The sequence below is a fragment of the Pocillopora verrucosa genome, chromosome 11 (genome assembly GCF_036669915.1).
Source record: "Pocillopora verrucosa isolate sample1 chromosome 11, ASM3666991v2, whole genome shotgun sequence".
Classification (NCBI taxonomy): domain Eukaryota; kingdom Metazoa; phylum Cnidaria; class Anthozoa; order Scleractinia; family Pocilloporidae; genus Pocillopora; species Pocillopora verrucosa.
In genome coordinates, this window is record NC_089322.1 from 8441844 (window position 1) to 8466371 (window position 24528).

Sequence of the window (24528 nt, forward strand, 5' to 3'; positions counted from 1 at the left end):
TCTCTTGTCACACTGTACTAAGGTGTGAGACGAATGTGAATGCATAATTAATTTAGTAATTCTCGCCGCACCTTTGGCATACTGTATGAATTAATTTCTACTAAATACCTCTCGGTCAAGTAAAAAAAAAAAAAGTGTTGCACTTTTTAATATTTTCTTTCGAATGCTTTAAAAGTCCCAACAAAAAACCCAACAATTTTGGCCATCCTGTTACCTTACTGTGACCATGCAAAGAAATGACAGATAACACATTGCAAAATTTGCATTTTAAAAAATTACGAAAAAAAAGAAACCAAAGTTTTGGAAATTGCTTCCCCAGGCTTTTTAAAAGGACATTTCTGCAAGAGATATTCATCCTCTCCCGGGGTGGGGTCAGTAAGGCGCTGAGCCCACTCTATTAAAATTATGGTGCCGTCACTTTATCACTGGTAGTTTATCAAGTCAACTGCACTCATCTGTCCATCTTTTAATAGAGCTAGGTAAAGACTGGCGCGAGGGAAATCCACATCCGTCGTAGACTGGGTCCTATTGTTGTTACTTAGAAACGAGACACATACAAAATGGCGGACAACACATAGCCCTTGTATGCTGTGGCAAACTTTTGTGAATTATTCCTAGAGTCAAGTTTTTATTCTCGCGAATGTACCCCGAAGGAATAATAAATTAGTTCAAGAGGTAAAAGTAGCACTGAGAAAGCAATCGATCCCAACACAACGATGGAAACTACTTCTGATCATGAAGTGATGAACGAAATGACACCTGGGGCCAACAGCGAAGCACAGCACACTGAAAGTCGCACTGCTGTGGAATCGGAAACCAATGGACAGCAGGTTAATCCTGCTAAAGATACGAGCTTACAAGAAGAAGAACCAGAAGATCAGGTAAAAATTACTTGATGTTCTCCTGGTGCATGAAAATTTACGTGCAGGTTGTTGTTTTGAAAACAATACATACGACTGGATAAGTTATATGAACTAAAAAACGTGCAAACCTCGTTACTTTAGAAATCGAAGCGCTTTCGACGAATGATGATGGAATTAAAACCATGTTGTAACTACATGTGTGATCATGTCATTGCCAAACACCACTTCGTTGACTTTTTACTGTTCACATTTCTACCTTTCGTAGGAGACAAATGAATTTGAAGAAATGATAGCTGATGGCTTATCACAGCTGGGAAGGTCTGCCGATGGAACACTTCAAGTTTACCTTCATCTGTTTTTACCGGTACAACAATTTTACAATTCCATCCATCACATGTAAAGAAAAAAATTTTAAGCCTTTGTAATGGAACTCAACTGTTAACTTTTTAACTCCCAAGATCTGCTTGTTTGTTCGAAATTCTCCTCACTAACTGTTACAAGTTTTCTTGTAAATAAGTTACAAGAATTTTATATTAGATCAGGATAACTTCTACCTGATAAGTCTCAGTATTCTCATTACCTGTATGCTGGATAATGAGGGGATAGTACAAAGAGAAGTTAAATCACTCCAGGGAGTCATAGGGGTTAAGGTTGTAAATGCTTTTTCAAATGAATCCATAGAATATATTTGAAAATATGCAATATCAAGATTTTCAACCAAAGTTGCATAGTGCTGAAGAGAAGCAATGCCATGTTACAGCTTTTTATGTTTTACTTGAGTGTTTTCTTTTCCTCAGGGATGTGGACTCACAGACATAACCTGCTTACAAGAGTATATCCATTTACAGAATGTTGTTCTTTCACACAATTCACTAACAGGTATGAATCAACTTTGAATTGCTTGTGGTGTGATTTGTTGATCCACAGTTAAGAAGTAAATGTGATATTTTAAATCAACAGATTTGAGTCCATTGGGTTGCATGCCTTACCTGGTATTCCTTGATGTTTCTCATAATCAGCTCACTACTGTTTTAGACTTCAAGCCTCCACTTGGTCTGAGGGTAAGAGACTGACAAGTAATGTATAGAAAATTATGTTATTTACTTGGAAAATATGTTTTCATTTTCAAAACAATGTTTATTTAACAGTGAGTCTTAGCAGTGCACCATTTTTCTCCTCCAGGATGTAATTATGTCACATAACAAGATAGAAGTTCTTCCAGATTTGTCTGCTCATCACTGTCTTACAAGACTAACACTGGACTGTATCCTTGCTGTTACAATGAAACAAACAACCTTTGACTCTTTAACGGGAGACTTGAAAGGAAACGAGAAGAAAAAACAAGCTACCACATGTAAAGAGTTAAATTAAATGATCCAATGGAATTTCATGTTATCAGCTGCCATTGGGATAAAAAAATCATGATTAATATTTTACCTTTGGGTGCCTTAGGAATTTTCTTTCTAGTAAGGAGACCCCACATAACTCTTATCATAAGTTCTTCAAAGTTATATAATTTAGTGCATCATTGACTTACTAGATAAGCATATAGTTCTCTTTTTGTGTTGTTGTTTTCCTTGATGTTTCATTCTACAGACAACAGCATCTCAGAGATCCAGGGATTATCAAGTTGTCACCGTTTGACTCACTTGAGTCTGATGAACAACAACATATCCAGAATTGCTAATCTGGACAACCTGCCCCTCAAATCACTTGATTTGGTTGGTACATTTGTTATATACTACTTCAAATTCAGGTGGTGTTCATGATGTTGTGTCAAAGTTGTGGGTAAAATAAAAAAATTAGGGTTGAGTGGCATGGAATTAGATGTACAGTACAGTACAGCTCGCATATATGTTAACTGCGCAGATGAATTTCATATGCACAGACACAGGGTAGTCAGAGGCATATATACATACACGTATGTACATACGCATATTTACTATCCTTTTCTTTGTTTTTCTTTAGAGTAACAACAACATAAAGAAAATTGAAAACCTGGAAACTCTCAAATATCTTGAGGTAAGAAATTTAACATAAGAATTGTAAAAGTTAAACAGATGATGACAAAGTTTTACATGTCAGTAGTGATTGCTCTTAACCTGATGGGTTCAAGGGGTAAAATGGAGGGGTGGGGAGGGCAGGCAAAGCTTTTATTAGGACGGAGGGGAGATCATCTCACATTTTCCCACCATGGAAGAGTCTTCTGTCATAAGCTGTTAATTGAGGAAACACATTTCTAGAGAATTGGATATATAATTTGGCGTTAATTTACAACTTACAATTTAAAAGCAAATCCAAGGAGTTACAGATAGATGTATGAATACAGGGGTACATTTCTAAAGAAACTGTGGCTCTGTGTGGGTGGGAGAGTAATTTAACAGGGTAATATAGTATAGTATCAACTGAGTTTATTATATAAAATGGTTACAGTAAAGAGATTAAAGCTAACTTTTTGAGTGTTAGCACTTCATCAGAGCAATCAGAAACAGATGTTCTTGATATACTTAATATACTTAGAAACATATATACTTGGCTTACTCAGCAAAATTGCAAAACTATCCTTGTCTTTTGACAGAAAATCAATTTATCCAGGAACAGTATTCGCAGCATGAAAGGTCTCCAGAATCACAATTTACTTCAAGAAATTGACCTTGAAGAAAATCAGGTTGGTAGGAACATAAGTTAAATTTTTATTGTGTAATATATTTATGTGTGTCATTTTCTGGCCATGTGTGAGTCATACTGCCAACTAACTGTACCCTAACCTGTTTTGTTGCAATAAGAATTCAACCAGAATGACTAAATTCCTATTTTGTGGGCATCAGCTGAGAGATTCTTCTCGATCTGTGTAGTGTTAGTGTACTAGACACCTTTCAAGGGAAATAATGACATCACAAGTGGAACTAAGACCATGATTGAACAGATGTTTTTAGTCTTACAAGGGCTTGATCAAATTAACTAAAAGAATAAAACCTCTCCTTTGCCCATGAATGTTTGGTGTCATAATAGCCACTAGCTTACAGCTCTTAATCTTTTCACATTCAGGTGATTGATATTGCCGAAGTGCGATACATCAGAGAACTAAATTTATTACGGAATCTGAACTTGCTTGGAAATCCAATCCAAGGGATGCCAGACTACAGACTGTCTTTACTATTCAGAATACAAACTCTCACTGAACTGGATCGATCCAAAGTGTCACTTGAAGAAAAGGTAATGGAGTACAATGTAGCACAGCCATGAACTTAATGGCTCTAAATAGATTGTGTACTCAACTGTTTATATGTTACGTGCATATTTTTTCTCTGACCAAGGGCCACTCTTTACCATGGCCAATGTGCATTATCAATTCAATTGATTAAAACTTAACCATCTTGTAATAACCCCAACCAGCAGAGCACTATAGTTCCCTTGACATGTATCTCCTTTGTTTGAAAGTTAACCCTCTGATTTTTCACAGTGATCAGCGGCTAATATCATGAGAATAATCAAAATGATGGCCAACTAAAGAAGCTCCTGATTAAAACAAATTCTTCCTATCAGTGTCATAGGGGATATATAGAGAATATTATGGAGAATATTCATACTGGTGTTGGGTGTAAGGGGTTAAGGTGAAAAGAACAAGTCTAGCAGTTAGCCTGTGTACATTTACACTCCTGAGTGGAGAGATACACTTTAAGGGTTTAGTGTGACTGCCATGTCCCTCTTCCCCCAGCCAGGACTTCTAAATCCTGAGAGTTAAGTGTACCAAATATCAGGTCTTTGTGTTTTGCATTGCTTCAAAATGTTTTTGTATACTTTTCATGTCTAATATAAATTCCTTCCTTTAAATTTTTGCCTTGTTGGGGATTCAACAGGTTGCATCTGTGAATATGTTTAACCCCCCTCCAGAGGTCATTGCAGCGCGTGATCACATGTTCCACGTGACAAAGTCTCTTCTCCAGCCGACAAGAATTCATGACAGGTAATTTAGGAGGCAGTATTTGTCTGATTAAAGTATCCAAGTTTTCAGAATTCAATCTTTTCGTCTCATCACACGCATTGTTGCCTCATTACACGCATTTTCTGAGTTATTATAGACTGGTTGCGTATAATTCAGTCGTATGTTACACCCACCTGTGTGTGTCTTTAATACTAGTATTTGCGTGTAGTGTACAGTGTGCGCGTTTTACGCATGTAGTGTGCTGGAATTGCACTCAAAATTCAACAATCCTCTGAAAGGGTCATGCCTCGGAGCATATCCTTAATAATTAGCGTCCTGTAAAAGTAAAATAATTGAAGCTAAAGCGTTGTTAATTGCACGCCAGGTTTGGAAATCTCTGCTTCTCAATAACGTTGTGGTGTTGCACTCGATTCTCTGATATTCTGATAGCTTACGTGACAATTTCTACCAAATATTGACGTCAACACAACGTTTTGACATTAAGTAACGTCTCTTCTCCGATAGCACCCTGCCAAGTGTGGACACACCCTACCCGATGCTGATCCTGTGTGGACCCCCTGGATCAGGAAAAAGATATTTGGCACGAAGATTATGTCAAGAGTTCCCTGACTTCTTTGGCTTCGGGTGAGATTCAAGACAAAATTCCGTATCCTCTTTTGTCACCTGCTCAGTGCTGTGATTCATCTTTGTTTTTCTTTTTCACTTCTCACAGCGTATGTCATACCACAAGAATACCGCGGAAGAAGGAAGAAAATCTCGAGGACTACTGTTTTGTCACTCAAGAACAATTTGAACAAGGAGTTGTAATGGTAGGTTAAACAGTTGGTGCCATGTAACAATCAGGAACTATCATTATGTAATAAACAAAGAAGTCTTGGATAGACGGAGAAAAACCACATCCAAAGGTATAGGACTCAGTCATGTCAGGTTTGTGTTTATCCGTAGGGTAAATTCCTACAAACGTGCCAACTGGCGGGGAACTGGTACGGTGTCACACGAGAGGCCGTGGAGAGTGTGGCCCGTGAGGGACTTGCTGCAGTGTTCTACATGGACTTAGAGGTTAGTTATTTCCCTGTAAGTTATTGAGTTTTGTTTCCTCTTGTGCGGCAATGTTAAAGAAAGCAATTGAGATCCTTTTTTATGTATAATTTCAGGGAGTTTTGAGTTTCAAGAACACTTATTTTGAGCCCAGATATGTTTTAGTGCTTCCTGTATCAAGAGAGGTAGGATATCTAAAAGATAATTGGTCGTATTTTCTACTGTCACAATAATTATCAAGGATATTTCACGAGACATGACGTCGAAACTAATTCAACTTTCCGAAACGTCTTTCAGTCATTTTTCACACCGCCTAAGTATTAAATATTTTTTAAGTTCGGAACAGTGAAGTTGTATTTTGATTTCAGATTCACGAAGCACGCCTTCGGGAGCGAGGTGATTACCCAGAACCTTTGCTGCTGCAGTCGTTGGAGCGAGCTACCTTATGCCTGGAACACAACAGAAAAAATCCCGGCTTCTTTGACATGGCTATTAACAGCGGTGAGGAATCGTCGATTTTTATTTTTTTCCTTCGTGCTTATTAAGTTGAGGTGTAAAGCGTTAAATTAAAAATGTATTTTTCGGATCCCACACAAAGGTATTGATTTTAGGTTGTAATGTGAGGAAAGAATCATGATCCAGGACACTGGATTTTAACTCAAACCTGTCTTACGATTAACCAACAGAAGATCTTAGTGACGCTTACAAGCGACTTAAACTTCTTGTTATGGAATACCTTGGCATGTCACCACCATCCACAGTGCAGTCTGAATTGTTCAGCGAAAGCATGACGTCCGTTGAAACCAGCCAAACAGAGGACACTGTAAACCATGGGGCCAAATCAGGTACCAGTCAAACGACAAGTGTCACGGTCAACATGGCGGCGAGGACCTGGTCACGACGGTCTGACTCGTCGACTATTCCTCCCAAAGGAGTTAAATTAATAAAGCAAAAGACACCAGTGGTAAGTGGAGACTTCTGTTTTGTTATTGAAAATCGTTTAAGTATGTAAATGAACTTACTTCAAGAGGTTATCACGACCCTTGTTGACCAATCGTTCTGTGGGTTGATTTGTTTGCCTTTTTCACAGGAAATTCTTTCGTTAGAGCGTCGCCAGACACAGATAAAAGCGGCTGTAGCAGGAATTCATCAGATATCACTGGAACAGTTCATGATGGGCACAAGGTATGGTCAATGTACCAGTCAGTGTTAAACAAAATTTAATTGTGGGAGGCGCCAAGATGTGAAGGAGTGGGGGGGTGGGGACGGGGAACAAAACGTCTCCCGTCTCTAAGTCACCTCGCCTGGGGTTCCCTTCCCCCCCCCCCCTTCCACTCTATCACCCCATGCTAGAAGGCGTGATAACATTTAGTGTTTTGGGAAAAAGTAGGGGGCAGGGGAGAAACGAAGGTTTCCTTCAGTCCTTACACGATTATAAGACAAAAACAAAGCGCAGGGTTAAGTTCAGAGTAGAATTATTACTTCACTGCATAAATTTAACTTGGTAGGATTTATGTAAGACAGTAAAATCGAAATTTAATATCTTGTGATATCAATTACTATCCAGGCAAGCAGTTTCGGCTACTTTCCAGCCCTCTTCAACGCAGTATTCACCAACGGATGTCAAACGCCCGAACTCGGTCCCGCTTAATTTTAACGCTTCGCTTGCTTCTATGATGGCCAATGCGAGCAGCCAAAACGAGGCAAGAGATGGAGGCCTGGAATCGAACATCTCTGAGTCTGATGAGGAGCAGGACGGAACTTCATCTATAGTTTCATCTGCGCGTGCGTATTCCAACGATGACGCTCAGTCTCCAAAAGAGTCAGACGAAGAAGGTGAAGACTCAAGAGATCTGCTTGATTTTATTCAAACAGAAACACTTGACTTGCATGATACCGGTTCTGTTCCGTTTTCGGGACATTTTGGCCAAGTTGAAATCGCCAATTCTATTTAAAATGTGGCCGATTCTCTCCGCGAAAAAAGGAAAAAGAACCAGGTCAAAGACGCTCTCTCCAAAACTAGAATTGGAAGAACTTTAAAACGTTTACAGTGTAACGTAGTTAACTTTTTAAGTTCGTTTTCACAGCGTGCTTAAGTATACACCAATTCCCTGTCGTTTTTCATATTTTTTGGAGAACTTAAGACGCAATTTTGTGGCCACTTAACATACAAACACCCTGTCATCAGCAGATTCTGAAAATGGTCTTTGTGAATTTAAACGAGTCGGTTTGTTTATATTTTGTAAATGAAGTGAAAATTAAAGGAACAAAAATTCTAGTTGGTGTTACTTTTTGCGATTAATTTGGACGTGTTCAATTTCTGTTCCTCGTTGATGAGTGATTTATGCGATTGACATAAATATAAAATATGGTAAAACTGACTGCTGTGAAGATTACAGAAAGTTTTTGGCGACTCAAAATCGGTATGTTATTGTAATGGTATTTGAGTATTTGAAATTAGAGTAAGTCGGTATGAGAGGCTTAATTCTCAGACAAGGTTTAACTCATCGAAGCTTGAAACCATTTAAGCTTCGTAAGCTTTCCGTCCGAATTCGAACGGTTCTGTCTGATTTGGGACGGTTCTGTCCAATGTAGGACGGTTTTTCCAGATTACAGACGGTTCCGTCCGATTTTCGATGGTTAAAGGTCAGTTTCGTTTGATTTCTGACCGTATCCAAGCAAAAAAGCCCTGTAGCTCTCTTGTGTCATTCCTCTCATGTTTTCCGGCAGTTCGTTTCAAGCCGTCAGCAATCGAAGAATGTAGAACCACTGGTACAACCGAGACGAGAGATTTAATCCACTGAAATCCATAAGAAAATGATAACTTACACGTACAGCAAAAGGTTATATTTATTAGGAAGTCTAATGCATTATATAAATGGCACAAAAGTGGCAATTTCATCCCATAGCGTTCTCGATGAAGTTTTAGTCGTTAATAACTTCTGTTTATACCTGAAATAACCAAGATATTTGACTTCATTCCAAGTCATCTTATCACATGAAGTCTTCATTGCTTTCGTCAGATTTTTCTTGATTTTAAATTCTTGAATCTCAACGTCTTGGTAATCTCCGTCATATTCTGTTGTAGAATCTAAACACTGGTCTCGCAAAGCAGCATTCTTTTTTCTTAATACAGAAATATCACGAAAGAAATCCGGAGTTTGGTTGCTGAGCTTTCGTAAAAACGAAACTTTGAAATAATCATATAGTGCTTTATCCGCACCGCTCCATTGTTCAATCTGGGTCACCAGCTCACTCGTTAGATTCCTTTTTTGAGTCTTTTTTCTTTGATTGTGATGGAAATAAACGACGTCCTCTATATCCCAGCAAAGAAGATTTTTCAACATGATCAGTGATTCATCAAAATACTCCATTAACATCACCAGGTGAAATTCTCGATCCAGTCGCTGGATATTTTGCCGAATCTCTTCCATGTTGTCAAAATCTTTTGATTCCAGACCCAAATCGAAGAACATTCCATTTCGAATAAGTTTCAATCGATCGCTGTTGATTCGTAAGTCTTGGGTGAGTATATAATTAACTAAAACATCCTTTGGGTTTTCAAAAAAGGCTTCTAAAGGGTCTGTTTCGTTCGAAATGCCCAGTATTTCCCCAAATGTCATGTAAGAGAAAGTTGACTCAAACTGAGCCACTGGATCCCGAAGAATAGTCACATATACAGTGTCTTTCGGCATGACTCGGTCCAATACTGCTCGGTTATAACGCGAATGGCTGCAAAGTATGTTGGGCTTGATGCTGTTGTAGTGAATCATGTGATCTTCTTGAAAGAACCATGGCCAACCTAAACGATTTTGTTTCTCTATTGGAACAACAAATACAAGCTTGTTTCTTTCGCCAAAACGATTGAAAACGTTCGTGATAGTGCTACTCCCTGTTTTATGAGTTTTGAGGAAAACCACATTTTTTTTTGGCTTGCAACTGCAAACAAAATAAAAACATTAATCCAAAATGAGCAGTTAGGTTTGCATTAATTTGTTTACGGCTTTGTCAAGCCTTTGAATACTTAGAATGATCAACCTTTAATTTATCCCTACTATGATACCCTTTTATCATTCATTAAGGTGATGAGAGTAAAGGACATGTTCGCTAACTCAAGAACCTCTGATTATTAAACAAATTCTCCTTCTCAGTACCGAAGGAAATGTATAAAGAGGAGCATGGAGAATATGGATTCTGACATAAGGGAGCAGTATTTGCAATATTTTAGGGCAGCTTCCTTCCACAAAACTGCATCAAAAGTCCTGCGGTTATCACTTTTAGTTTCCATTCACTTTAAAAGACCAAATGCTTCTTGATACTTGACAATAAAGTAGTTATTATTGATGCAAGTGCTCAAAATAGGTTGAGTGGAAAAGAGATCAGCAAGGTCATGCTCAAGATATTGAACGATCAATAGCTTTCAAGGCACATTCTGATAAAAGACCTCTTAAGAATTTTAGAACAAGATTGGTAAGCACGTGAGTAGAATTCATTTTTTTCAACTTATGGCCCTCAGAACAAATAGGTATCGAAAAAGGAAAATGTGAAAATTTAAATAGGTTTTTATGAAGCTATGAACATCGAAGAACATAAATCTATGAATAGAAAGAATTACATTAAATGTGATTATTTTACATGATTGTGAAAGAATTTGGACAACTTATGGCCATTGAAGGCATGATCAAAATGGTTGATATCAAAATCATTTGTAAAAACTCTCTCACGATTGCGTAGATAAGCGTTCTCATTATTCTTTTTCACTTTGATATCAATGTCGGCATTTGAAGAAGGCGGATAATATTAGGATTAAATCTGTTGTTACGACAATTTAGTAATTCCCTTACGCTAATTTTAACATTTTACTTTAAATAAAGCAACACGCGCACGCACGACAATATCGCTGAAATGAGCTGTCAACACATAGATATTAATCACGTGTATTTGTTTTCGTTTGGATGTATAAATACACGACCTGTTATTTTTATTTAAAAATGCCACCACCACGACTGACAAAGAGGAAGAGCAGCTTTTAGAAAAGACTTTTGATTCACTTACCGTTTAGTTTCCTGATGCTCTTCTTTCCTGTGACTCTCCCCTTGTTTGTTTTCAATCAGGTTTTTTCCGCGAAGAATGCTTTGCTCAGTACCGATTGCAAATGCTTCCTCCTTCACAGTTTCCCAGCTGTAATACTTAACGACAATAGCGCTTATGATGCAAATGGTAACAAGTGAGACGGTCACTGATTTAGGCAATCTCTTGCGTATCATGTCTGGCGAACTGAATCTAATGCTGTCAACTTTTTGACCGCCCCACTGAATTGTTCGCTTTCCGAGCGTGAAGACGCTGATCGAGAACTGCAGCTTTAAATCACCCGAGGCTACAAGCTGGAAATTGCGCAATTCCTATTGCTAGGGAATCATAGCTGATTGTTAACACAAAGCTATAATTCGCTGCGTGAAATCCTTTGATCAATCCAAACGTCAGCATTTGTTTTTCGATTCAGGTAGTTCCCAAGCGTATGATATTGTAATATGCATTATCTTAACCGACACTCCGCCGCTCTATAAACGCCCGCGTTCAATACAGTGCTTTTCAAGGTAATCAGTGAAGTCTTATTTTGTGTAAGTAATTCTTCCATTTGCAAACGCGCATGCGTGGTTAAAGACAAGAGCATTACAGGTTTAGCACATTTACTTAAATAGGAGATCACCTGTAACACCTGTTACATCACCCAATCACCAGCCACCTTGCTAATGCTGTTTGGATTACATGAGGTGTTTATATAGGTTTTTTCAAAAGAGTTTTTGTTTGAAAATTGCCGTAACGTTTACTTTACAAATTAAAGTAAATTGAAAAACGGAAGATGGATTTAACTTAGGATGATCAGCTAAATTATTAACAGCAAAGTTCCATTATCTAAGCGCGTGTATTTGTATAACGTGCAAGGCCGGGGTATCACCAGGTCGAAAAAATTTAGACACGTTTCGTACTCTGCGATCAATTGTTCCTGATTCGAATTGAAAACACTCTCGAAAAGTCAAGTTAAGGTTAAGATGAATCACGTAAATATGTTGTATGCGACAGCCATTCTCGTGTCTCAAGACTGTCGCGACAATGTCCTAAATCTTAGCCCGACACGAGACGCACGCCTCAATCTGTTAGCGAAATTCTTTTTTCCACGCCCTCGACGGCTGAATTTGATAAACATGACCGAACTTAAAATGAAGTCTTAGTTAAAATACTCGCCCGGTGACATCTGAAGAATTTCAAAACCACGAGCAGTCCAGTTCCATCCATCGCCGATTTAATACAGGGACACACAAATATAACTCAGTCTGTGATACTCACTCAACAGACTGATAAGTGCCGCGGATGAACACTCTTAGATCGGGTTCATAGCGCTCGAAAAACATCGAAAGGTTCCACGTAGTTCTTAAGATTTTATCTTTATTATATAGGAAAGCGGGTGATGACCAATATCCTGTAATGTATGCAAATAGAGGCCCTATGGATAATTTTTAGTGATGTATCCACCTCTTTACTCAGTAGATGCCGAGTAACCCACTTTCATTTCCTAAGACTTCGTTCGTCTTGATGTATTTGAAGTCGACGGTAGATCGCAGCGCTTTCTTTTAGAATACAGAAGCTGTAAGTCTTTTCGTTATGTGTCAATATTTAAGTTTAAAGGTATTGAATTGAAGCAGGTCGGAGAAATCAAATCACTTTACGATTTTTCAAACTGGTTTGGATTTAACAAGCTCAATACCTGAACAACAACAACAGAGTCCGTTTTAATCGACCGTTCAAAATACTTTATAGATGCCGACAACGACTGGTAGGTAAAAACATATTTACTATCTCTATTTGATGCAGTTCAATAAAGTTTTCAATTTGTTCTGAAAAGAGTTTTCTTTTAATCATTCGTGAAATAATGAATAAACTTGTACTCTTAAAATGAGCGGTGACAAAAATATTTCCTCTTTGATACTGAGTTCTGCGAAGTAGTAGAAATAAATAAGAATTTATCTATCTCAATAAACTATTTTATTATCTATCTCGTTTTAGTTTTAGGCTACCAGGCTGATGTCTGTACTCGACGATGTTCAGGGATTGTCTCTGAAGTAGTCATCCATTTTTTAGAGTTCATCGGATATGGACTGTCTATTGACAAACCAAAATTGACAAAACTTGCCGCAGAATTAGCTCCACCCCTGCAAGAAAACCAAACAGTGCAATAGTTACTACACATTCTTAATGAGACATATGACAAAGAGAGATGAGTAATATAAAATAGCATACATGTGATAACATGACGTGTGTTGGGTCGGAGATGGTCTGGGAAAAGTTATCCGGCCCTGTATTCCTGCAGCTTTGTAATTATTTTTAAAATTCTACGGAAAACATGAATTCTAATTGTGAACTTGAAGATGAACTGCGACTTTTTTGTTCTGACCCAAAAACTTAAGGAAAATTTTTTATTGCAGAATCATTTTTTGTGGTTGTCTTGCACGCGTTCGTGCGTGCGCCCGTCTATCGTGTCCTACTAACGCTCGGGCCATACTTCATGAAGCCTAGCCAACTATTTGCCTGTCGGGCTCGTCCACTCACTCAACAGGTACATAATATCTACTGCGATTGATTTACAGGAAAAAAATCCCTATACCGTGGTGTTTGAGACAGACAAGGCATACCTTTTGATTAACAAATAACAATTTTCAAATTTTCTCTCTTCCTATTGGCCAGTCTCATTACTTTGGAGAGGAAGTATTTTTCTTTCAAGTATTTTCCACGAGAGTTGTTATCCACCTGCCAAAACACGAGTAACGTTTGACGAAGTGACACCTTACCTGACATCAACAGAAATTGAACCTAAAGATGCAGTCGTGGCTGCAGAATCCAGCCTTGTGTTGCTGCGAGACACTTGCATTTCTCGGAAAGCTGGACTCATGTTAAGAGCTCGTTCACTTATTTTCACACCACCGATCTCTCCGCCCCAGGCAGCTCTTGGGCCTGAACGACCGCGAGTAGGACTCAAACGGAAGTCGGCTGGGAGGGATTTGCCCTCCAGAGCGTCCTTCCTTGTCCGCATTATCTGAGGCAGAAAAATAGTTTTCCCGTCAGTAAATCAGGAAACAAGTGAAATGGAATTGAAAGCTGACACGAAACAAAACTAAACAAATACCTGTTTGAGGAAATCTTTTTTGGCATTTCCATAACCATTGAAAATATGATCAGCAAATAAAAGTCTTCCACCAGTGTACATCTGTGACAAAGTTGTGAATTTCTGTTTACTTGTCTTTAAATATATCCTTACTTCATGGCTCCCATTCAGGAGAATGGACAGGAATTCCAGTGTGAGTGGGTGAGGGGAGTAGGGGGTTATTCAAATTTCAAAGGTAACACTTTACTGAGCATCATTAATAGAGTGAGCCAATAGTAACCGTGCAAACCTTACCAAGAACATTCCTGGAACGGCGTTATGTCGTCTGAGAAGAAGAGGCTGGGACTGAGTACCAAAGTGCGATGCTGATGAAATGTCGTAACGTACCAATCGGAAAGGATCATTCTGTGCCTGTCGGGAGGAAAGGGAAGGGGAGTGGATAACGTAAAAAAAAAAAAAAAAGTCGAGATACTGTTACAGGATTTGACCACAGTGATGACAATCATCGTTGTCAATAAGAGTACAGACCAAGATAAACCACAGGTACTGTCGATTTGTTGATAGGAACAGTGTTATCTCGTTAATAAGGGTTAAAAACACAGGGATACCTCTAAAAATGCCATAGTACTCACACTAAGTGACTTCTGAAACGACCAAGTTGCTAAGGAAACCCTTTAACAAAAGCATGGATGAAGGAAGAAATTTTACCTGTACACAAGGTAGAGACCTGTTACGGTTTTTCTCGTGGAACAGTTGATCCAGCATGCTGTCACAAGGATTTGCATCGGGGTGTCTGTAATAGCAAAGAAAGAATATCTTTTCAATGGTCCCTTATAAGCGTATGCAATTTAAATAATAGACCTCAATTGTTTAAGTGGTGGAAACGCTACCCGCAGAATAATCTTAATCTGGTGGATAGCGAAGCATGTTTTGTTAACACGTCCACTGAATAGCAATGTATCCGTAGGATTGCTTTATCTTTTAAACAACCGGGCTCAAAGTGAAAAAGGGACGCATGCTGTAGAATAATACTGATGACGGGCACCGAAAAAAGAATTTTGAAGTGAGGGGCCAAACGATTAAGTTTTGTATTAAAGTGGGCCGAAGGGAGGTCCGGAGGTGGGGTCAGAGGTACCCTTGCTCAGAAATTTTGAAAATTTAAACATACTCTATTTCCAAGTGCATTTTGAAACACTTTCGGGACAAGTTAATTGTCAGCTTCAAGCAATCTTAAAGTCAGTTTCTTTTCTTAATTTCCATACTCGTAAAAATCATCTGCAACCGCGAAAATGGAGCTCAAGTAATGGAAACATTTTACTGCAACTTTCAAAATCAAAACTGCCGCAAGAAAGTCGAAAAATGACATGACGTGACAGTCACTTACTGAGATGACGTGACACTGACTACCAGCAGTTGAGTCCTGGGTACGTGCTCAGTAATAAAACAGTCGTACTCCAAGTCCGTGACGAGAGGAATCTTCCGACGATCACATCTGTGTTTAAAGAGAGTAAAATGTAAAAATTCTAATTAACGTTACGGTTTAGATTATTTGACACCGTGACGATTGAAATGGGCAGAAACATCAGCCGCAAATCAACCTTAATTTCACATTGTCGTAGAGTCATCTGAAAATCTTTCACTCAGTTGATCGATATTTCAATTCAGTTAAAGTACCTGCATTGTGGATCTTTCTCTCCGAGCACCTCAGATCTCAAAGCGCTAAGCAACTAGTCAAGGATTTGTAAACCAACAAAAAGGTAAACCAGTCAGTTACGTGCTGTTATCTGCTCGTCTAGCCAAATGTTTCCTTGCTTAAAGATAAATCTTCATTCCACTTTACATTCGACTATTTGGTGCGTCGCGTTGCAATACACAGACACATCACAGCCACACCAAAGACACAAAACCGTAGAGAGACCGCGTATCATGAAAATTTGTCGGTTGGATTCTTGCTGGATTGACGTCAATGCGCAAACTGAATGAGTTCCCGCACAAAATCTCTTGCGTCTTTATTGCTGCAAAAACTCATCATCGTTAGTCCCTTAACAACTCCAGAGGAGTAGACAGGGGCAATTGGTAGGCTCTTTGTTCAATTTTGCTGCCACATTGGTACTCGAGGATAGTAATGTATTACCATGTAATACTTGATCGAGTTTGTTTCAAATAACGCAGTGCACAGTGACTTAATAATTATCAAAGTTGAAATAAAGCGTTACTTTCGTCGCACTCGATGTTTTCCTGCTAAAGCAAAATTTGCGAAAACTATTTCCAAGCAGAAATTTTGGTCATCTAATTTCTTGGTTCTCGCAAATCACCAATCCACAGAATATAACTCGCACAAAATTTTCATGGCACACAGTAATGAAAGACGTTATTAACAAAAAAAAAACGCAAGTTTTTTGGAAAAAGGATACACAGGACACCCACTTCTCGGAGGAGTGGCAACGCGAGCCTGCTGTGTCACTCCACAGCGGAAAGGGCTCCGTGGTGTGGTGTGCGTCGGACTGTGAGAACTAGAGAGAGAATAATAAATGTAACCTCAAAGAATTTCATTCACTTCGAAGAAGCTAAACCTCAGCGAGTCTCAACAAAGAAATTCATACATCTCTTCTTTCTTTGATCATTGTTGTACAGAGTGTGAGGCGTTTCCAAACAGTTAAACTGGATACCAAAGTACCTTACCGTGAAGATACTGAAAAACACAGACAACATAATGATAGTTAAACTTAGCCTCTTCACTGTGAAACTGCAGAGGGGGAAACTTTAATGGCGATCCTTGAACTTTGCATATGTCCCTGGTTGGTAATTCAATAGTTACACTTCTGGTGTCTTCAATCCGCGTAACCTTGCTTTTCTCTTACTGAGCTATGCGGACGTGTGCCCAACTGAGAAAACTAGAACGGATTACCAAGATTTGCCTTTAGGGTGCGGGATGGTGGGTGCCGAAGGGGAGATCGACGTTATAGAGGCCCTTGTCGCCTCGAACCCTGAAGGAAGAGCACCTGGCATTGATCGAGCGGAAGGTGACATGGCACGGCGTTTTGAACGGGACGAAAACGAAACGGAATGGAGAGGGATGTGCCAACAGCTACACGATACTGTTCATCCAGTCAAAAATCAGGGCCCCCTAACAAGAAAAAATAAAACAAAGAGGACAAAAAGCCCTTTGAGAACAGGAAGAATATGTCCTCGTCGGATATGAAGACCAAAAGCAACTTGTGGCTACATTAACCTCAGTTGAGATTCTAAATCGTCCAGTCTGGGTTTAAAATAATGTTGCAAGTCTTAAGTTTAATACTCACTTCACTTTTCCGCTGGAGTTTCAAAAGATCCATTTGCCATGGTGCGTCTAAAATCCAGTTCCTTTCTCTCTGGAAACTTCTCTTCTAATTCTTGTTGGCGCAACTCGAGTACTTCTGCAGGAGGAAGTTCCTGGGTTTTTCAGTTTTCTGTTTGGTAAGGAAAAAGGGGGGAAAAACAAATGAAAATGGTGGCTTGATTATCTTAATCTTCCTGACTTTAAAATGCTGCAAGGCTACTTACATGGGTGAGGACCCTATTATGGATTATCGGAATACGGTAATATTTGGGTAGAAACTTGTAAGGCTACGGGCATACTTAAGGAAAAACTCAACGGGAGTACGGAATATTTAAAATATTATATTCCGGGGTATCGAACAGGGATTACGGGGATACAAACCACAGGGAGTTTACAGGATACGAATGTAATGGAAGATGAAGATCGGAATCAAGTTGCGTCTCATTTTTTCATTCTCATATTCTGGCCGAGGACGAGCATTGATTTCAAAGACCTTGTTGCCTCCATATTGCCAACGCCTCCATCACATCTCTACTCCAAGCCCCGCCCCTGTCCCCCGACCCCAGCAACTCCACCTCCCCCACACCACCCCCGTGCAGAACTATTTAAATCAATCCAAATACCTGCGCTTTCTTCTCCTCTTTTCTTCTTTCTTCTTCGTCTTTGGGCTTCATGGACTGTGAATGAGATCAGAGTTTACTTGATATGTTTCGGCTGATTTCATAATACAAAATACAAGTTGTAAAACACAAAAGGTAACACCCCTTTACAGCTCAGTACAAATATGGCCTCCACCATACCAGAAATAGTCAATCTAACACTATAACTCAGGCTGTCTTCTTTCTACCATACTTTTTGTAAACATCTAAAATCTTATCATTTACATACCAACATGGCTGCATTTGATTGAAACTTCATGTTTGTTTGCAAGATACCCCTGGTGTTAAGGGAAAAACATGGCTAAGGTTGTTGGTAATGAAAAGGGAACTGGACTATAGTTCAAACAAGATAATAAATTCAACATTAGGAACATAAAGGATAGCAAAACACAACTGTACCAGTTCAGTAAGTTTGACAGGCTTTGATCCTTGTGGCATTCCAATGTGGAACTTAGCTTGTCTCATGCTGACAACTGAAGTACAAAGTTATACCAGCATGACTCGCGCAGCGAAGATTAATGAAGTGTATTGCAGCTACAGAAAAAAAACACAAAAATTCTATTTAAAAAAAACGTCCCTTAAGTTTTTCCACCCAACAGCACCATGTATCAAGTTTCAATGGGCACTACTGCTTTGACACCAGGGTCTCCACCAACTATGTGAGGCTGATTAAAATTCACCAGCCCCACCCGCATATAGGGTTTTGCACCATTTTTTAGTATAAGAGAAAGGCAGGTCATTTAAGTATTAAAACACAATTAAATAGAACCCGTATTCTAACAAAATAGTTGCAGAAAAAAATCTGCAAAGGGAAATCAATGATAAAAAAATCAACGCATAAGCTTTGAAAACCTTACTGCAATTTCTGTTTGTGTTTTAAAATACCCTGAGAAAAGATCACATAAATAAGTTGTAAAGACAATGACATTGAAATGGTGTATGATGGGTTGTACATGAAGCTAGCCTAACTGACTTACTCCCATGAAGGTGTTTTCAGCAAACATGATTTCTCTGACATACTATCTCCCAATAAACTAAAGATGCCTTCACTGCCCTGTATTCCTACCTCTACACATGTCCCAGTAATACAAAATTGAGCAAAACCTGCACAACAACAGTTGTCTGTAGTTCTTCCCAAAGGCCATTTCCACTTCTGCTCTATGTTACCATCCTGAAAAACAAGTAATTTTTGTGTTTTAGAAAAGACATTCCGTGATAGAGAACAGTCAATACATGATGATTGTGTTGTTGTTTTTTTTTTTTGATTGCTTTTTGTTTTTTTTCTTGTTTAGCCAATCAAACAAAACACAAGGTAAAAGCCCTAGACAAAACCACATCAGGTTATCACAGGCATCAGGCCTCTCCTCTTCCTTACTCATATTGATTGTGTAATCCACAAGTGACCTCAAGTGGGAGAGGGTGTATTTTGTAAGCATACTTGACATTCAGTCTGAAAAGAAACTGGGTGAGCCTGAAAAAACATGAAATGTACTCGCAATTTTCTGAGGCATAAAACGAAAGGTGAACATAACAGATACAGGTTGGTACTTGTATTCATACGTAAACATTACTGCTATTCCTACCGCTCAATGATGGCTCCAAATTTTACAGTTGAAACAAATCTAGAAAGAGCAAACACACATTCATTAATGGACTACTATTGTATTGATTGATTAACTGGGTTTATAAAAACTCTTGAATTACTATCTCTGAACAAAATATTGTTTCCTAAAGACAATGTTAACTGATGCTTCATGCATTCGTGGTAACAACAAACCCTGCCCAGACGCCACAAATGTAGCCAGCATTGGGCGGTCTGCACGAGTCGCCATAGACAAACCAGGGTATCGTCCTGTGGTATTAGGGCCTGGATAACTAGCACACATTGCTATACGACCAGATGGGTAGCTGGAGGTATTATGTTCATGGAAAACAATTAGCTTCTGTATACAAATGATGCTTAAACTTGTGTATATTAAGCTTCTAGAAGCCCTGAGGGAAAGGAAGTCTGGGTTGAAATGTCGTTGCAAAGACTTTAACAACCCTGCGCCAAGCATGAACAAACAAATAAATGAGATAAATAGATTATCATGCCTCCCCATTAATTACAACCAATTAGAATCATAAAATTTTCTGCATATCAACAAACAGGGTGTTGTAGAGTTATGTCTACCAGACCAAAGTTTAAGGATTGCTATAATTCAAAAAAAACAATATTAACGAACATTTACAACCTGAACCTACCCAGTTACATCAGGTGCTCAAAACTAGTACTTTGCATATGGAAATTTTTAATTTTCTTCCAAGAAGTTCAAAACCCACACACGCCAAACCCTGTGTGGTGGTAACACACACCGATTAAACACCACTGGAAATTGATACTGGTTTTTCTGACGATGTAGGAGGTCAGAGAAGGTGACATAGGTGATATTAGGTGATATTATACACATTACAGAGAAATACAACAAGGATACTAGCAAACAGGGGGGGGGGGGGGGGGGGGGGGGGGGGGAAGGTTGGCATCAGGTAGAGAAGTAAGGAACTTCGGTCTTTTGTCCTCTTCAGACAAATTTTTTCCACCGTTTTGCCCATGACAACCCCTTTCTTGTATTTCATGGTTGCCTCCCTTTGGGTGTCACCATAAAACTTGGTAACTCGCGGGGCCATCTATCTTAAGTTCTCTTGCTTTTCCTTCATTTCTTCCCTGATGTAGACAAAGGAAGAGACCAAAAGTAAAATTACAAGTAATATAACTCAAGAGGTGACAACAATCACCAGTATTGGATGGTTTCTCTGATACTGTAGATTAATTATGGTATAAATACCAATGCAGTGCTGTTAATCAGATGTCTTGATCACCCTGTCCGTTGTACATATATGGAGATTATGTGATCATTAATGACCCTTAATTCCAATAAATAACCATTCAACTTTTGGACCCTTAAACAAAAATTGTGGAAACATGTTAAAGTTAGAGAAAAAAAGCCCTGTACTTTTCTCTGATAACTTGCTGTAACCTTGAACGAGCCCATTCCAACAAGGTCTGCCTTCAAGATCCTCAGCGTCATCTTGATGAAAGTATCCAACCTTGTGTTTTATTAAAGGATCTCCCATTTGCACACCGGACAACCATAAATTTCAATGACAGTGTTCCGTAGTTAACCATTGATTCTTATTTCCCCTCTCACCCTGTAAATACCAGATCTCATAGTAATTACTGTCTGCCATTACAGTTCTTGTGATGTTAGTTGGAGAAATTGTTATTGGATCAAAACCTATAATCCCCTGACCAATATTTTCAATCATTCTCATCAATTGTCTGCTGGATTTTTGGAAAAAAAAAAAACAAAAAAAGGAGAAATTCTGTCTTGGTCACTCATGGGAGTTGAAAGGGTTAACCCTAAGAGGAGCTATAAGTCATGAAAAAAATTTTACGGCAACAATTGCCAAACTAAGAAGCATTGATTGTTAAATGAAATCTTCTTGTCAGTAGTAAAGGAAATGTATAAAGTAGAGTATAGAGAATATGGATACTAATGTTAGGATGTAAAGGGTTCAACAAATGTGATAAAATGAGTAGAAAATCACATGTTGATGCATTTCAGATACCTTTTTCTTCACAGGTCTTAGAGAGCAAGGAAAAGTTGATAACTGTTGGTTGCCCAATCCCATAAGCAGAAGTAACTGTAAACATGAAAAGAAATATTTCAGTAATAAATAACTAATGTATTTAATGAAAAACAAAATAATTATACATTGTCAAACATTCAAAAGATTATTATAATTACACCCTCCACAGGGCTCCAAGTTCAACATTTTTTCAATGTCATCATTTGGAAACAAAAAAACCTAAAATCTTTGAACTTATATTTATTTATACCAGTAACCATCTCACTAAAACCTTTACATGCCAATCATTAAAAAAGAACAAAGTGTGAAAGCTTGCTACAAGACTGCAAAACTGTCATTGAAATTGTGATAATCATTACAAAATCAGGTTTAAAATTTTTTCCTACCCATCTGTGTGACCATTAACAAATACAAGTTGAAGCACTGGCCCAGTTCTTAACATGACAGGAAGATGAAGACCCTTACTGTATAATTAACTGCAGAAGCACTGAAAACGCAAACTAATTTTTGCAGCTGTGGTCATGGAATCCACATCTATTCTTTGTGTTACTGCCCTCATCATGTTAAAGATAATTAATATACTTTTATTAAAAAATTAAAAAGAAAAAAATCAAGCAACAAACCATAGGAAACAAATACTCACCATCATTGTCATTCTGAGTGTCATCATCCTCATCAAGACCTGCCTTTTTTTTCTCTGAAAGTTTTGAACAAAAAAAGATATTTGTATACAAACTTTATATACAGGTTACAAATCAAAAAGGCCTAAACCCCTCTTCCAGTGAACCACATTACACATGGCAAAGATATTTTTTTAAAAAAATGCAAAATAAATGCAAGACACTCAGTTTGGTTAGGCTGTAGGAAGAAACACTAGGCTATGAGCACCTGAGCCACCAGCAGTTCACTTTCTTCAAGATCAAAGAGGGCACTGTCTGCAAGAGCAAGATGAACTAATCTTGCAAATACAAGTGGCTTCATCTTGCTCAGTTATCAGTCTCCTTAACACACAAAGTATTACATTCACCATTTAATTTCTTAAATAAGAAAACTTTAGGGGAGAGTTTAATACAAGAAATTATTATTGAAATAGTTTTATGATTTTTTTTTTGATCATATTTGTAGTTTGCTTCAAATAATTAGAGTTCACAGCTTTACCAATAAGAAAATGATCCCTGGAAGGGCATGGATTCAGAAATAACAAATAGCTAGTAGTAATGTAATTCTTCAAGGAGGTGGGGGGGAGTAGTTAAATTGGAATCAAAAATTAAACTAAAGGAGATAAGTTTTATTTTAAGAAAGAAAATACGTGGAAGGTGTGTAGAAATTTGTTGATAAATGTAACACTTAACTGCTAATTGTTCCGCATTTTTTCTACTGTGTCCCATAAAAACTGCTATCAAAAGGTTTAATTCAGCAAAAAATAAACCTTTTGTTTCACCAAATAAATTATACACATTTCGTGACATCAGCTGCCAAAAATAACAGAACCCGCTTGATTATTCGCCGGCATGTTAATTTCAATTTCTGATTTTCAAATCTACACCAAAATATTTCTGAATAAAATCAAAATACGGATACAGGTAATTGACTCACCACTTAAAGCTTTATCGTTTAATGCTTTGAACTTTTCCAACCGTGTTTTTTTCCCAAAGTTAAACGAAAGACGTGAAGACTCTCGACGAGGTTGATTGTCAGAATGGCTGTGATCTGTCGCAGGAGTTTGTGATCCTAAATTGAGTTCATCTGTGGTGTCTAATTTAGAAAGAGATTCTCCAAAAGTCGATTGTCTTCGCTTATCTTTTGATTCGGATGCTCTAATTGCCGCTAACTTATCATCGCTTATCGTTTTGTTGTGATCCATTATTCCTGTGGACGGCGACGATTTATCGTGGCCCGATTTGGAAGCGTCTACATTGGTATTCGATTCAGACATGAGCCCTAGACGTTTCTGCAAGATCGCTTGTTCTCTGTAGCTTGTAGTTTGCCACTCACGTCGCAGATATAAAGCTCCAGCTGAAAGTTCTTCGAAATTAGCACTTAGCTTTTTGTACAAGTCGTCCGGTAAAGAAATTACAACTCCCCCACTGCGAATAGTTTCAGAAACAATGCTATCTTCTCCAACTTCAGCTACAGGACTTGCAACCCGACAAAAATGTAAACTAGTTGATTCAATTTCCTCTAGTTCTTCTAATTGTTGTTGATGAATCTGATCGAGTAACCGTCCCAGCTGGGCTAGCAGATTTTGGGAGGCGAACTTGTTCTCCTCGAACAAGAATCTCTGAGTGTCTTCTTCGTCATCGTCTCCTTCCAGTTGTTCAAAACTCCTAATCGCTGGTGGAGAATTAAACCCTCCTGAGTTTAAACCGATGTCTGGTAAATTCAATAATTTCCCACCAGCAGGATGTGGTCTTTTACCGTCGATCTCTGCCGAGTGATCAGCTTTGGGTAGAGGGAAGTTGTTAAGCGCACCAGCCGGCCGAGACTCGGGTGTCTCGCTGTTTTCAGCCGCAAAACTCTTTTCCTTCCCTTGTGCCGCGTCACCAGCCTTCTGTTGCTGTTGTTTAAGATAGGCTTCAACTTTAACCGCTCCACTGAGACCCGTGAGTCGTAACGAAAACGGTAACAACTCGGTTGGCTTTCGAAAGCGTTTGTACTTTCGTCTCGTGCCACACTGATCGAAGAAAAACAACTCCGATTGTTGATGATACATTGCTTCTCTTGCGCGTGCAACATCAGCATTCGGCTTCGAAGATTTCACAAACGGAGCGCAAAAGTCGCTATATTTACAAATTCACTTCCATACCTTTTGGAAATTTATTGACACTCGTTCTCTTCTAATTGCTGTGAAGAGTCATTTTGGGTAGTGTTGCCATGGTTCCCGAAGAATGAATAATTAATTATAACTGCTC

The 24528-nt window shown here is 38.6% G+C and overlaps 2 protein-coding genes and 1 non-coding gene across 3 annotated transcripts; 1 reads left to right on the forward strand and 2 right to left on the reverse strand.

Moving 5' to 3' along the window:
• The first annotated feature begins 556 nt into the window (after window positions 1-556).
• LOC131789801 (leucine-rich repeat and guanylate kinase domain-containing protein) lies at window positions 557-8270 on the forward strand. Its single transcript, XM_059106974.2, has 18 exons — window positions 557-881; window positions 1129-1227; window positions 1661-1742; window positions 1824-1924; window positions 2046-2127; window positions 2460-2584; window positions 2832-2885; window positions 3442-3531; window positions 3912-4079; window positions 4724-4830; window positions 5314-5433; window positions 5522-5618; window positions 5755-5868; window positions 5964-6032; window positions 6216-6348; window positions 6534-6811; window positions 6938-7032; window positions 7415-8270. The coding sequence occupies exons 1-18, from the start codon at window positions 717-719 to the stop codon at window positions 7800-7802; spliced, it is 2367 nt and encodes a 788-aa protein (XP_058962957.2). The 5' UTR covers window positions 557-716; the 3' UTR covers window positions 7803-8270.
• Window positions 8271-8622: 352 nt separating this feature from the next.
• On the reverse strand, window positions 8623-11410 carry LOC131789836 (galactosylceramide sulfotransferase). Its single transcript, XM_059107008.2, has 2 exons — window positions 10903-11410; window positions 8623-9786 (listed from the first exon to the last, which is right to left on the reverse strand). The coding sequence occupies exons 1-2, from the start codon at window positions 11112-11114 to the stop codon at window positions 8718-8720; spliced, it is 1281 nt and encodes a 426-aa protein (XP_058962991.2). The 5' UTR covers window positions 11115-11410; the 3' UTR covers window positions 8623-8717.
• Window positions 11411-12442: 1032 nt separating this feature from the next.
• On the reverse strand, window positions 12443-24471 carry LOC131789840 (uncharacterized). Its single transcript, XR_010715744.1, has 21 exons — window positions 23213-24471; window positions 22260-22313; window positions 21596-21670; window positions 20980-21073; window positions 20461-20690; window positions 19732-19894; window positions 19572-19608; window positions 19100-19160; window positions 18381-18520; window positions 18216-18264; window positions 17951-18004; window positions 17311-17457; window positions 16748-17135; window positions 16423-16521; window positions 15683-15727; window positions 15393-15500; window positions 14717-14801; window positions 14303-14419; window positions 14030-14110; window positions 13695-13939; window positions 12443-13058 (listed from the first exon to the last, which is right to left on the reverse strand). It is a non-coding gene; the product is annotated as an uncharacterized protein (transcript).
• Window positions 24472-24528: the final 57 nt, after the last annotated feature.